Here is a 14,527-nt window from a genome sequence, read left to right on the forward strand (position 1 = left end):
CAGGAGTCACCAATCTTGGTCCTGGAGGGCCGGTTTCCCTGCTGGATTTAGCTCCAACCTGCCTAAACACATCTGCCTGGATGTTTCAAGTATATTTACTAAGACCTTGATTAGCTTATTCAGGTGTGTTTGATTAGAGTTGGAGCTAAAATCTGTAAAACACCGGTCCTCCAGGAACAAGTTTGGTGACCTATGCTTTAATGCAAATAATAAAAACAAAAAGAATGACTTAATAATAGATTTCAGGGTGGAATTTTTTCTAGTATTGGTCGATGATTGTGTCCTAAATTAATTTATTCTTTTTTTTTTTTCGGCTTAGTCCCTTTATTAATCCGGGGTCGCCACAGCAGAATGAACCGCCAACTTATCCAGCACGTTTTTACGCACAAGATACCTTTCCAGCTGCAACCCATTTCTGGGAAACATCCACACACACTCATACACTACAAACAATTTAGCCTACCTAAGTAACATAGGGTTAGAATCAAAAGAAATATCTATCTATATATCCATCTCTATCTTATACTTACCTCTCTATCAGTATGTCCATCTGTTATTGATTTAATAAGTAACATAAGATTAGAATCAAACGAAATATCTATCTATCTATCTATCTATCTATCTATCTATCTATCTATCTATCTATCTATCTATCTATCTAGGGACAGTGTCAGCTCTCTCACCATCCTCTCCGTATCGGTCATAGATGTCTTTCTTCTTGGCGTCGCTCAGCACATCATAAGCCTCGGCGATCTCTTTGAATTTATCCTCTGCTCCGGCTGATTTGTTTTTGTCGGGATGAAACCGTAACGCTTGTTTTCTGTAAGCTTTCTTGATCTCCTCATCCGAGGCGCCCTTCTCGATGCCCAGGATCCTATAATAATCTTTTCCCATCACAACACTCTATTATAAATTCCCTTTTCATCAACTGTCTCTTTCCATAAGTAGATATCCTCCAAATATTGAAGGACTTGAGCGATTTTAAACGATCCTTCTATCCCTCTGTCCTATTCAACATGAAGCGCTCGGATGGAGTTCATCAAAGTGTCTGTAAGCTATTTATCCAGATGCTTGTTTGTCGCACACGACAACTGACCCGTCCCAGATATATACGATCATTTTTCCGAAGCTGTCTTAACTTTAATCGATGTAAAACTTGAACCTTCCACTGTATTGCAGTTGTCAACGTCGGCGACGGTCCGCAGAAAGTACGAGAAAATTACTTGCTCGACGACGCTCTGCACAGATGCTGCAGCTGTGCCTGCGCGAGCGCCGCCTGTGGTAGGGAGTGAAAACCATAAACGCAAGTAGATGATAGGACTGTAGTCTGACAAGCCGTTGTAATGACAAATCCAGCCTAGACGTGATTCAGCTGCAGATATACACTCACCCTGGGGCGATTTTAGGATTTTTATTTTAGGGGAGCGCAGCTCCTTGTAGGGTAATGAAAATAAAAAAATACATAGATGTGACGGGTGGGCGGATGGAGGAAGACCACAATATAATAGTTACTACAATTTACCTGACTAAAATACACGCACCCCCTATAAAAGGCACGCACAAGTTCGCTCCACTAAGGGTGCTTTCACACCTGTGAATCGATTCAGTTGTTCCGAAACAGAGATTACAATTGTTACATTGTTGCTCTTTGCTCTTGGAGCGGTTCGCTTTCACACTGCAATCTTTCTAAACGGACCAAAAGAGTTAAAACAAGTCACGTGCGAGTAATCTCTCCTCACATTGGTCAGAGTGTCAGGGTTTGTTTTGCAGCGTCCCGCTCAGCTGTCAGGAGAGGTGGTGGTTTGGTGGTGATTGACAGGGTGCGCGCGCGCGACATGTCTGAGGAGAGACGCGGTGGGGAGGGGTGAGAAGGGTGCGCAACGATGCCTATTTGAGGGAGGGAGACGCAAGATTACCGGGAGATCATCACTCGTTTGCGGGCATCCGGAGACTCGCGAAACTTCCCGCCCTACTCATAATTCTCTCTTCATATAGCCGTAAGCCTATTACGTATGCATAAAACACTGTGATAACCGCGCTCGGATCGGATCGCTTTCTCACTGCAATCGAACCGCTCCAGGGTTCGTTTCAATCGAGCCGAGACCACCTCATTCAAGCGATCTCGGAGCGATTACTTTGGCGCGGAACAGAGCGCGATTGCCCTGTTCACATATGCCAAACGGACCGCGCTAACTGGGCAAACGAGATATGTTCCGAAACAAAAGTGTAGGTGTGAAAGCACCCTAATTAGATTCAGAGACATTGGCCCAGTACAAAATTAATTTCTTTATTAACAAGTCTTAAATAAAATCATGATTAAAACCAATATTGCAACATTGACACTGTAGTTTGTACAATCATAAATTGTGCTAAAAAAAAAAAAAAAAAAAAAAATCACCTATAAAATTTGCTCAGGCCCTGTGACCTGTGAGTAATAAGTGTGTGCCTGTGACCTGTCACAAGCATACACGTCAATTTGAACCAATGCCCTGCAAAAATAAATAATAATAATAATTATAATAATAATAATAATAAACAAACAAACAAATAAAAACGCACACAAGGAAGAAATTACAAAAATGAACAAAAATCATGTGTATTTGAAGAAAAGTTTATAATGAAAACAAGTCAGTTACATCCCACCTTAACAAAAGAGGAAACAGAAGTTCAATCTAAAGCCAAATGAATTACGAAAGAAAAATAAACCAAAAATCAATAAGACTAACCAAAATAAAGTAAGGAGAAAACAAAGCCCCCCAAAATCCAAACAAGCTGGATGAATAAATAAAAATAACGAAAATAAACAAATAAATCCAGCCAAAACAAATAAACAAAATTATGAGGATTTTACTTTATAGAAAATTTATACAATCAAACGAACCGAATGGGGGAAATGGGGCTCAAACACAATAATAAATAAACCAACAAAAATAAAATGAATTAAACAATCCTCCCATAAACCAAAATTAACCCAAGCAGAAAATAAATCTGAAAAACAGAACATAAACCAGAAAAACAATTTAGGAAAATAGAAAACCAAAGTAATTTCGGAAAACAGGACAGCACTGAGCGCCCGACAGGAGCTCACTATTACAGGTTGCCGAAGGGGATCGAGGTTAATCAAACGGCAGATATCATGTAGTTTTCAGAAACAAACAGCCGGCACAGCAAAACAAACACAGCCGCGCACCAGCGTTTGGTTCTCGCAGCTTTTTCAGTCTCTACACTCACTTTAGTGGTGGAAATCACAGCAAAACACTTTAAGCAAAGCAGGGCAATATTCAACCAGATTAGTTTTTCAAGTGCCTTCGGCAGGTGAGGGAATGACGGAAGCGCGTTCACGGTGCCGCAGCCCATCAGGTGACGCATTCTAGATGTCTTCCCCTTTTTATAGCTCGAATGCCATTTGGTGATTAAACGGAAACAAAGACCCATAAATTATTGACGCTATGCAACTAATTATCTCTCCTGCACACACACATATATATATATATATATATATATATATATATATATTTAAATATATATTTTATATATTTAAATATATATATAAATATATATATATATATATATATATATATATATATATATATATATATATATATATTTATATATATATATATATATATATATATAAATATGTATATAAGTAGAAATTCAATACTACACTTAAGATGTCTGTTTAATATGGGTTGTATACTAGTATTTCACTGTATTACAAAGACAGGCATAGCCATTTGAGTTCTAAATAAGCCAAATAGGCTCAACCCACCCGTTTACCGTAGTAAAAAACACTTTCTGTATTCAAGTGCATTTTTTATTTTTATGTATTAAGTAAACTGCCACTTTTCTAAATGACACACGTATAAACATGTTTTTAAACTTACAGGCTAATTCACAAATTTCAAGATCTGAATAGCAATAATAAATAAGAAGCATTTATTTAATACAAGACAACAACACGTGATGCTTCTATCTCTGTCAGTGACTCAGTGAATGTACATTCTCTAAGTGGTTCTGTCACTGTGTTTAATCCTTTCTGTGCAAGACTGTATACTAGCTAGCTCACACACACTGCTGTTGTTTTATCTCTGCATGTGAATAGTATGTTTACGTATTTACATACACTCATATTTACCTGATAAAAAAAGCTTTACGTTTGCTAAACAATATTTTTAACGAGTATGTAACATACCTGTTCATGGTGTCGCGTTTCATTTATTCATTCATTCATTTTCTTTTAGGCTTAGTGCCTCTGGTGTCGTGTTTGGTTTGATGATAAAGTTCTGGAGACTCATAATAACACTCTGCTGCCACCCTCTACTGGACACATTTGAAACAACAGCGGTGTAAAACTGCCCAAGTACACCCATCTGCAGGAGTAAGGGGAAGCTGCAGGCCCGGAGACCCAACTGCACGCTCAGATCTGCGCGCACAGACCTGCACTTCCAGACCAGACATTGCCCCCTGCTGTTGGGTTGAGTGAAGCGGCAGGTACGGAGACCCAACTGCACACTCAGACCAGCACTTTCTAGCAAGTAGCAACATCAGTTATTGATGATTAAAGCGATTCCTGAAAATTACCAAGTTTTATGGCATAAATCAACGTGGTGTGAAATATTACACTAACAAACAATTATTTCAGTGTTTGATTTGATCAAAATTAGTGTCAAAAGAGCATTATTTTATGATATTTACAGCTTGCTCTTATTTTATGTATTATTGTACTATTCTGGGACAATTTTCTAGCAATGTTTTCTGGCAAAATAAAAAAAACTTTAAAGTAAAAATGTTAAAATAAAAAGTAGGCTATAATATAAAGCACAATTATTATTTGTAACTGTTTTAGTGCTGTATAGGTCAACTGTTCATTTTACTGTATTATCTATCTGAAAGTGCTACGAAAGACAATAACAGTGACACAATACCAGTTCATCAATTATTTATAAGTTCTGTAATGATTACAGAATGATTTTTTGGAAATCAAAATATTAGTTAATCTGCATAGAATTTACAATATGAGCTCATTGACTTGTAGGACCTCATGAAAAAGTACACAAAAAATAAAGTTTGTCATGAGAAAATTATTTAGAGTGCTATAATTGTATGTGAAGAAAGTTATTGTATATGAAGATAATATTCATTCCCTCAACTCAATACAAAACAGTGATACATCCTCAATATTAAAAAAAAACAACAACAAATGTCTGAAAATATTGAAGTAACTGAACAATATCTATTTACAAATAAAATTAATAAAAATACAACAGAATTAATGCATTAAATCAAAAATCTAGTATGTAAACAATGCATAGAAAAATGGTGAAAAATAATAATTGGAGTGATAATTATTTTTTACGTAGAAAATAACATAACTGCTTTACATTCTTAATGGGGAGATTTTTCATTACTAGAGCAAAAAACTTGAAATATCTGCAGTCTTTGGTACATTGTATTAGTGTTGGCAGAGACCCACTTTTGAAATTGTAATATCAATCTGGGAAAAAATACACACCACAAGCAAATTATTTTTGATTTCACCTAAGAGAGCTCATATTGTAAATTCTATGCAGATTAACTAATATTTTGATTTCCAAAAAATCATTCTTTAATCATTACAGAACTTATAAATAACTCCTTATTTATTATTATTATATTTATTATTATATTTCATAAAATAATCTATTCAATCATAGCCTAATAATTTATAGTAGAAAAATAGTTTAAATTACATTTTAGAAGCAGCTGAAATCAGGTTAGTCGATCTTTTAAACAGCAGGTGGCACTGTGAAGGTCTGGAAGTGCAGGTCTAGCTGTCTGAGCGTGCAGTTGGGTCTCCGGGCCTGCAGCTTCATACTATTGGGGTTTTGCGACCTTTTCTACTGTTATATCGCCACCTATTGACCTATCTTTACAATATTTTGCATGCTTGTTAAGAATCACAACTCAGATGTGCATACCTGATTTCATGAATTTTTGAGTTTTCCTTCCATTGGTTTACAGGCATGTGGGTTCATGTGGACACGCCCCTTTGGTAAATAAGCCTGTTACAGCTAGCCAAAATGAAAAGTTTAACTTTTTTGATAATTATTGATCTATTCAGTACAGAGATTCTAACAACACTGGTTTCGTTTCGAAAGCCAGAGACTAGTTTGCAAAAGTAGGCTTTTCATATATTGATGGTTTTTTAATGAACGGTTTGAGTGACATCAGTGGTTTTAGAGTCAAACTGTTCAGTACAAGCAGACCTATCATGATGCATATTTTGTGTGGCTTTGCAAAACTTTGTGTAATAACAATCAATTACAACCTCAAACAAACTCAAAATTGCACCTTAGTGGCAAATTTCTTTCAAAATTCTTACAGACCTCTAGGACCATGAGTCGAACATGCTCACTGAGTTTTGTTTTGATCACTTATCGTTAACCTATATTGGCCGCTTAATCTTAACTAGCTAATGGCGGCCATGTTTTTGGGATTGCCAATGTCCTTATAGTATGTTATGACAACTTGGTCAAAGACAATACATGCCAAATTTCTGATCAGACTAATGGTTGTAAGGTTAGGGTCATTTTATGATTTTTAAATCTTATAGCGCCACCATGTGGCCATAGTCCGCGCGTTTTGCACTAAGTTTGGTGAGGATATCTTACTCCGTTCAAAAGTTATAGCTACAATTTAAAGGGCCATGAAACCCCCTCGTTTCAGCAGGGTGTTTTCACACCTCTACTTTGGAAAAAGTCAGAAAAGTGGGCGTGTCCAGCTCTGTTTAGGGGGGAGTGTCGGAGGAACTAAAGTGGGATGGTGTGGGAGTGTCTATTTGAGCACGCGCGAGTTTCAGAGTCAAAATACACAGACAGGAGAAAGTGATGGTGTTTAACCTACATGGACATCTGTAGTCGAATTATTTGCCAAATTATTAAATGGTGGACTTTAACTGCAGTTTGGCTCTTTCATTCAGGGAATTCATTCATGCCCCTCGCGACAAAAGAGATATTTGATTCGAGGAACTGCTCTAAGCGTGTATTTTTCATGCAATGTTTGATACCGCACGGCGAATGAGAGAAAAAAAACCTCCGCATTTCCCGGAAACTTAGATGCACACGGCAGGTAGCGTCAGAAAGCCGCGTGTGTTATTCCGGTCACTAAATGCGGTAAAAACCCTACACGAGGTTAAAGTTTGGTTGTGATGCTAACGTGTTTACACTCGGTGACTCGGTGCAATAGTTAACTTAGTTCGATACGAGCAAACTGAATAAACAAAGAGCGCTGGTCGCTCACTTACCAAATCTGTAGAGACCGAACAATCACCAGTAACTAGAGCCGCGTCTTTATGAAGAAAATACTACAAGCGAATCCAGATCTCAGCGTTTGGAGATGAGAACAGCTCTCAGGTAAACAATAATCCTCCTTAGACACGTAAGTTATTGTTGTCGAGCGTCACGTACACTGTAATCCACATGTGACGCCAGCTGCGCTCTCACAGAGAGAAAATGAAAACAAAACTTAACGGCAGCAAACTATAAAAGCAACACTTCACGCTTGTTTTGCCAACACAACGTGGCGTCTCTGTCGTGAAAACACTGTGACACTAATGAATATTAATTAAGTTGCACAATAGAGCGCGCTGATTGGTTTGAACCAAGCCTTACTCATGCATTAATGCATCACACTGTAAGACGTAATAAGACTCACTCTGGCACAGACGCCCAGTCTGCACGCCAGAATACAACGCTATTACGTCATGACCGTGACGCAGCTTCAAAAATTCGTTTCAAACCGGAAGTACGAATTTGCTTGAAATAACGCAAAAACAACCAATTTACACTTTTTAGTGAAATATAGGTGTCCTAATAGTGTTTTTAGCAGTGTGGGACACATATACGACTGTCAACAGCTCAAAAAATGTGTTTTGGTGTTTCGTGACCCTTTAACATTTAGCTTCAATTAGCATTGAAAATGTTTGTCTACTGTTTCGTGCGAAAATCTAAATTTCAACTTTTTTTTGATAATTATTGATATTCAAGGTCCAGAAAACATTTCTGAACTAGTTTAATTCAGATTGGGAGAAAACCTAGGGCTAGTTTGCAAAAGTAGGTTTTGGACAAAATGCAATGTAGCGGAAAAACTTTCCAATGTACGGAAAAAACGTCGTTTCACATTAGTTCGGGCTGACCCAGGGATTCCAAATATGTAAGTTTTTTGAGTCTACAACAAACGGTGTACAAATGGCGGCCAAAATGTTCAAAATGTTGGTTTTTGTCGCCATAGCGGCACCTATGGTCCAATTTGGCTGAATTTTGTTGATCATGTAGTGTACCAGAGTACTACCATCTGACCAAGTTTCAGCTACGGTTCGGTCTGTGCAATAGTACCTTCGGCAAAAAAAAAAAAAAAAAAAAAAAATATTAATAATAATAAGAAGAGCAAAAATTAGCAAAAACAATAGGGTTTCAGCGCTTTGTGCTCAAACCCCTAATAATAATAAAAATCTTAACAAAAACAATAGGTTTTCAGCACTTCGTGGTTGAACCCCTAATAATAAAAAAACTTAACAAAACAATATAATAATAACAATAACAAGGATAAATGGTTTTATGCTTTCATGGTTTTTGGTTGTTGTTTATAAGAGTGTCTGGAAGATAACATTATTCGCATGAAAATAAATAAATATATATATATATTTATTTATAGTAAACCCTATGTTTTTGAACCACATTATAATAAAGTGTATAATGTATAGCATAATGTATATACATTATAATAATAATGATGCTTTATGTTATATATATATATATATATATATATATATATATATATATATATATATATATATATATAAAATAATTAGCTCTTCCAAAATTTTTTCCTCTTAAAATATTTTCCAAATGATTTTCACAGTATGTCTGATAATATTTTTTTCTTTTGGAGAAAGTCTTATTTGTTTTATTTCGGCTGGAATAAAAGCAGTTTTTAATTTTTTTAAAACAATTTTAAGGTCAAAACTATTAGCCCCTTTAAGCTATTTTTTAACAAACAGAAAAAAAACACTGTTATACAATAACTTGCCTAATTACTCCAACTGCATTGTTAAAATAATTAACCTTGTTAAGCCTTTAAATTTCACTTAAAGCTGTATAGATGTGTCTTGAAAAATATCTAGTAAAATATTATTTACTGTCATCATGGCAAAGATAAAATAAATCAGTTATAAGAAATGCGTTATTTAAACTATTATGTTTAAAAATGTGTTGACAAAAATTAGCTCTCCATTAAACAGAAATTGGGGAAAAAATAAACAAGGGGGCTAATAATTCAGACTTCAACTGTGTGCGTGTGTATATACAGTATATATATATATATATATATATATATATATATATATATATATATATATATATATATATATATATATATGTACACTGTTCAGTTTTGGTATGTGAATGGTCAGTATTGACGGGAGAGTGGGACATTGCATTGATAAGCTGAATTTCACTGCAGCCATCTCTGTTTTCTCTTTGGTTCCTTTTATGTTTTTAACATTGAGTATCAGGAGTCAACCAATGCCACAGAGCTTATTAAAAGGTAAGTATAATATATGGACGAGATGCATTTAAAGGCAAAAATATTCACTCAGAGCAAAGAAATGATCACAATAATTCTTATAACATCGTTTACTTTGCATATAATTAATCTAATTTGCCTAGTTTAACCTATAATTAAGCTTTTAAATTGCACTTTATGCTGAATATTAGTATTTTACTAATTAACTAATAAAATGTATTATTTAAAATATATATTTTAAACAGCGCATACATACATTTTTGCTGAGACTCAATGAATTTGTCTGGAAAACTTCAAATGAACTAAAATTGGCATTAACAGTACAGTATAAAGGCTTTTCTAAATAAATGCATAAATCAGGTTATTTGTTGTGTTTTTTACTATTAATGCAGGTTTGGAACTACATGAGGATCAGATTATTATTATTATTATTTTTTGCTTGGGTGAAGTTTGTATATTTTTGTTGTTTTTATTCAATGATATGTGCAGGCAGTTGCTTTGAAAATATGCTATGCACCAGGGGTGTCAAACTCCTGATCTAACTAAATCTAAAGGTAGTGTGTTAAAGCAGGTGTGTTTAATTAGGGTTAAAGCTTAACTGCACTGTTACCTTGTAGATTATTCCGTTAACAACTGTAAAATTTTGCTGAAATGAAAGGAAACAGTAATTTACTGTAAAAGGACTGCACTTTGTATGAAATTGTGTTTTGCAAAGAATAAATTACAGTAATTTACTTTATGTACATTTTACAGGTAGTAACTGTGACAATAAATGACAAACTACTGTTCAACCATTACTGTGCCATCTACTCTGATGCTTTGTGTTACTATTTATAGAAGCGTGCATTTTAAGGGCAGAAAACAATGATTTAGCTATCCCCACACACTCCCACAGGAGTCTTATTCTTAACACAAAGGTGTGAGAAAAAGTTTTCAGAAAATGCTGGCCCTTTAAGGGAGCCAGGTGTTTGATTTGTTTAGTGCGCTCTATTCTCTGTCCATCAATTCAGATGCAGAGTCTGATATGTTTTAGGCTTTAAATAAGAATCTACAATAAGTAAAATGTGTTCAAATGTTTTTGAGTTTCTAAAATAAGGCTGTTATAAGTTATATTATTATCTTGAGCTGTGTACTTGAAAGCTACATTGTTAGCTAGTTAGCCTCTCCTTATATATTATATTTATTAATTAGATATTGCATATTGCCAAAATGTACAGATGCTAACAGTTTTGTGTATCTTTCTGGCAACTAAGCAGTTTTTATGCACATAAATCCGACTTTATTTTTGTTTTTTTATAATTATTTTAAACTTTTTATTGTAAATTGACACAGTATGTGCCTGTGTTTGACAAACATGTTTCTATCCATGTCTAGAGTATGTGTGTGTTCTTTTGATATGCTTATTTTTTATAATTATTTTTTATGCATGGTCAGCATTGAGGAGAGAATATCACATTTCACTGCAGCTCTTTCTCTCTGTGTGTGTGTGTGTGTTTTGTTTCTTTTATGTTTTGTAACCTAGGCACAGTAGGTAGTAGAGGTGTGGACTCGAGTCATGTGAGTTGGACTCGAGTCAGACTCGAGTCATGAATTTGATGACTTCAGACTCGACTTGACAAAATATTAAAAGACTTGCAACTCGACTTGGACTTGAACATGAATGACTCGGACTTTCACTTGGACTTGCGCCTATTGACTTGTAAAGACTTGCTACTTTCTATAAAAAGCCCAAAGATAAAAAGTATGTTGACACTGAACGCTCTATCTCTGCGTGTGTGTGTATGTGTGTGTGTGTGTGTGTGAGACAGAGAGCATGCGCGCATACTTTCGACCACTAGCGATTTGTGGCGCTCTTCAGTGTTTTTGCACCAGCGGGAAATTTGAAGATGCCATTTTCATTCTGACTTGGAGAGTGAAATAAACACATCCAAGATCTGCTTCTTTTGTTTTATTCAGCGGATTTACAACATCTCTCAAAGGAAAGAGACTTTACTACTCGCAATGTGGATTGATACTATTTTGGATTGATACTATTAATTTTATTTAGTATTTAAAACCTTAAAGGTATTTGTATTATTGTTGATGTTATGCCTCTTAGCAATATTTTAGTCCTCTATATGGTTCCCTTTCGAGAACTCTACGCTGCGTCTCTTTAGGAGACACAATGGGATACCATCCCTCTCTTATAACCTTCTGAAGCACAGGTGTAATCAATCCAATGTAATTGGCGGGACGCAATGTGCGTGTGGCGTCAGACCGAAGGTATAAAAGCCCCACACTCACAGTGAACTTCAGCTTTTTCTCTCTTCACTCTGCGAATGAGTTCGTTGATTTTGAAGCACTCGCAGCACTGATATGGCACTACAAAAACCATTTAAACTGAATCAAAACACACACTTTTATTTTCTATTTAAAAATTAGCAAAATGGAAAAGACATTTAGATCATGTGTACCGCCATGTCCTCGTTTCCTCACAGAACAGGACACTCATGATTTGTGTGTGCAGTGCCTCGGTCAGGAGCACGCACAGTCAGCCCTTGAGGGGGGTGGCTGTGTGCATTGCGATTCACTTCCTGGTCGAGTGCTGCGAAGTCGCCGCGCTCTGTTTGATAAAGAGCCGGCGGCAGGTTTGCCTGCGGGACTGGTCCCGCCTGTGCTGAGGCTGAGCGGCGATTAATGTCGTGGGGATCGCAGCTCGATCTGGCAGAGGGGATGGAGACAAGCTCGAGGGCTTCTTCTACTGTGAGATCGAGGTCCAGTCAGCGCGAGCTGGAAGCCCGTTCATCGGCTTCTTCCTCTCGCGCTGATGGGCGGCTGCTCCGCCTCCCGGCTTCTGAGGGAGTCGAGAGTATGGAGGGCCTTCGGGGCCAAAATGACGTTCCCCCATTATGCCCCGAATATGATGAGCTGGCAGAGGTCCTGGCCAATGTAACAGCTAAATATAATATTAACTGGGAAGTAGAGAGGCAGGAAAAAAGCTGGTTTGTGTGATGAACGCATCCTGCCATCACGAGACAGGCCTCTGAGGGGGGGTCTTCCATTTAACAAAGATCTCCAAAAAGAGATCATTTACACTTGGAAAAATCCATACACTGCCCGTGTTATAAGCCAGCAGGGATCAATATATTCAGCCGTTGCTGGTTTGAATGAGCACGGATGCCGCACAATGCCGAAAATGGAGGAGCATTTGGCGAGCCATTTGCTACCTCAGGCATCGTCGGCGAAGACCCCCGCCTTGCCGTCAAAACCAGTAAAATAAACATCGATGTTAGTCAGCAAGGCATATGCGGCAGCAGGCCAGTCTGTTGGGTGTCTGCACACAATGTCACTTTTGCAGGCATACCAGGCGGACCTGCTGAAGGAAGCCCTTGATAATGATGGGGCGGGGCCCGATACAGTAAGAGAAGTACGTCGGGCCTCGGACCTGTCTCTCCATGCCACCAAAGAAATAGCTAGATCTTTAGGCCGCTCTATGGCGGCCATGGTGGTAACGGAGAGACATTTATGGCTGAATCAAGCAGACATCAAGGAGGAAGATAAAGGAATTTTCCTTGATGCTCCCATTTCGCCCGCGGGTTTGTTCGGCGACTCTGTAGATCGGGTCGCCAAATCGTTTGAGCAGGCAAAAAAGAGGTCGGGCTCCTACGGAAGCTTCCTTCGACCAAAAGGGCATCCTTCTGGGGCTATGCAGCGGGACCAGCCCCAGCGTCAACCAGCTCATCTGCCCGGTATAGAGCCGAGCAAAAAGAGAGTGTGGCTTCCCGTCAGCCCCCAAAAAGGAAATGGGGTGGGAAACGCTCTCAAGAGACAAAGACGGTGACATACGGTGGTCCGAGGACCATCGTTGTGAAACGGTCTAGGCCTCAGAAGAAGTCCTAGCACTGGGACCTCTTTGGGCAGCCCCCAACGAGGAGCAAAGGCCACCTCCTCGTTGCCCACAGGGGGTCTATCCACCAACCCTCCCACCGTTGGTGCCTCAGGGCATGGAGACCCCCGGCGATATCCACAAACGTTTCATCCCAAAAGTGGTGACGTTAGTGGACTCGCCCCCTCTACTGAGGGTCCAAGAGCAGTTAAATCAAGGGCCTCCTGTGGTGAGTTCGCCTCAGTGCCCAGAGTTAGCTACTCAGGGGAACATAGAGACCAGTCTCGAGAGACTGGTACCCCTGCAGAAATTTTTGGCAGAGTGGAAACGGCTGCCGAATTTTTCGCAGTGGGTCCTGCTTACCATAGAGAAGGGCTACAGAATTCAGTTTGCTTCACGCCCCTCTCGCTTCAACGGTTTGCTCCATACCTTAGTGAAGCCAGAGCAGGCTCTAGTGATGGAACAAGAAATAGAATCTCTTCTGAGGAAGAGAGCCATAGAACAGATCCCTCCTCTAGACATCGAGTCAGGGTTTTACAGCCGTTACTTCATCGTTCCAAAGAAAGATGGAGTGCTGCGTCCGATATTAGATCTAAGACAGCTAAATCGCTCCGTACAAACACTGAAATTCAAAATGTTGACTATCAGCACCATCGTGTCACAAATACAGTCCGAGGACTGGTTTGTCACGATAGATCTGAAGGACGCATACTTCCACATCTCCATCCTTCCAAGTCACAGGAAGTTCCTCAGATTCGCCTTCAGGGGCAAGGCTTATCAGTACAGGGTTCTTCCGTTCGGCCTAGCACTCTCACCCCGCACATTTACCAAAGTCGTCGACACGGCTTTGGCTCCGCTGCGGCTACAAGGGATTCGAATTCTCAATTACCTCGACGATTGGCTCATTCTAGCCCGATCGAGGGAGTTAGTGGTTCAACATTGAGGTGTTGTTCTCGCTCACATAGAGAAATTGGGGTTGCGGCTAAACCAAAAGAAAAGAAAAGAAATCCGTTCCGCACAATCAAAGCATCGAGGCGTTGCCTACGAGCGTTATCGATATGGAAAAAGCCCTGGTTTCTGTCCCAGGGCCCTACACTA

General features: G+C 38.5%; 1 protein-coding gene across 7 annotated transcripts in view; it reads right to left on the bottom strand.

Annotated features, from left to right (window-relative positions):
* Window positions 1-14,527, bottom strand: part of dnajb1a (DnaJ heat shock protein family (Hsp40) member B1a) — a 260,604-nt gene that overhangs the window by 11,241 nt on the left and 234,836 nt on the right. Inside the window, exon 1 of one of the 7 annotated variants that reach the window (XM_073939356.1) lies at window positions 4,196-4,410. The exons of 3 other annotated variants lie outside the window; for them this stretch is intronic. Coding sequence is in view for 1 of the 4 variants with exons in the window: in NM_001003571.1 (NP_001003571.1) it covers window positions 684-894 (211 nt within the window). In the remaining 3 variants the exon portion in view is untranslated. 7 annotated transcript variants of the gene reach the window in all.

This window comes from Danio rerio, chromosome 3, assembly GCF_049306965.1.
Source record: "Danio rerio strain Tuebingen ecotype United States chromosome 3, GRCz12tu, whole genome shotgun sequence".
NCBI classification, from domain to species: domain Eukaryota; kingdom Metazoa; phylum Chordata; class Actinopteri; order Cypriniformes; family Danionidae; genus Danio; species Danio rerio.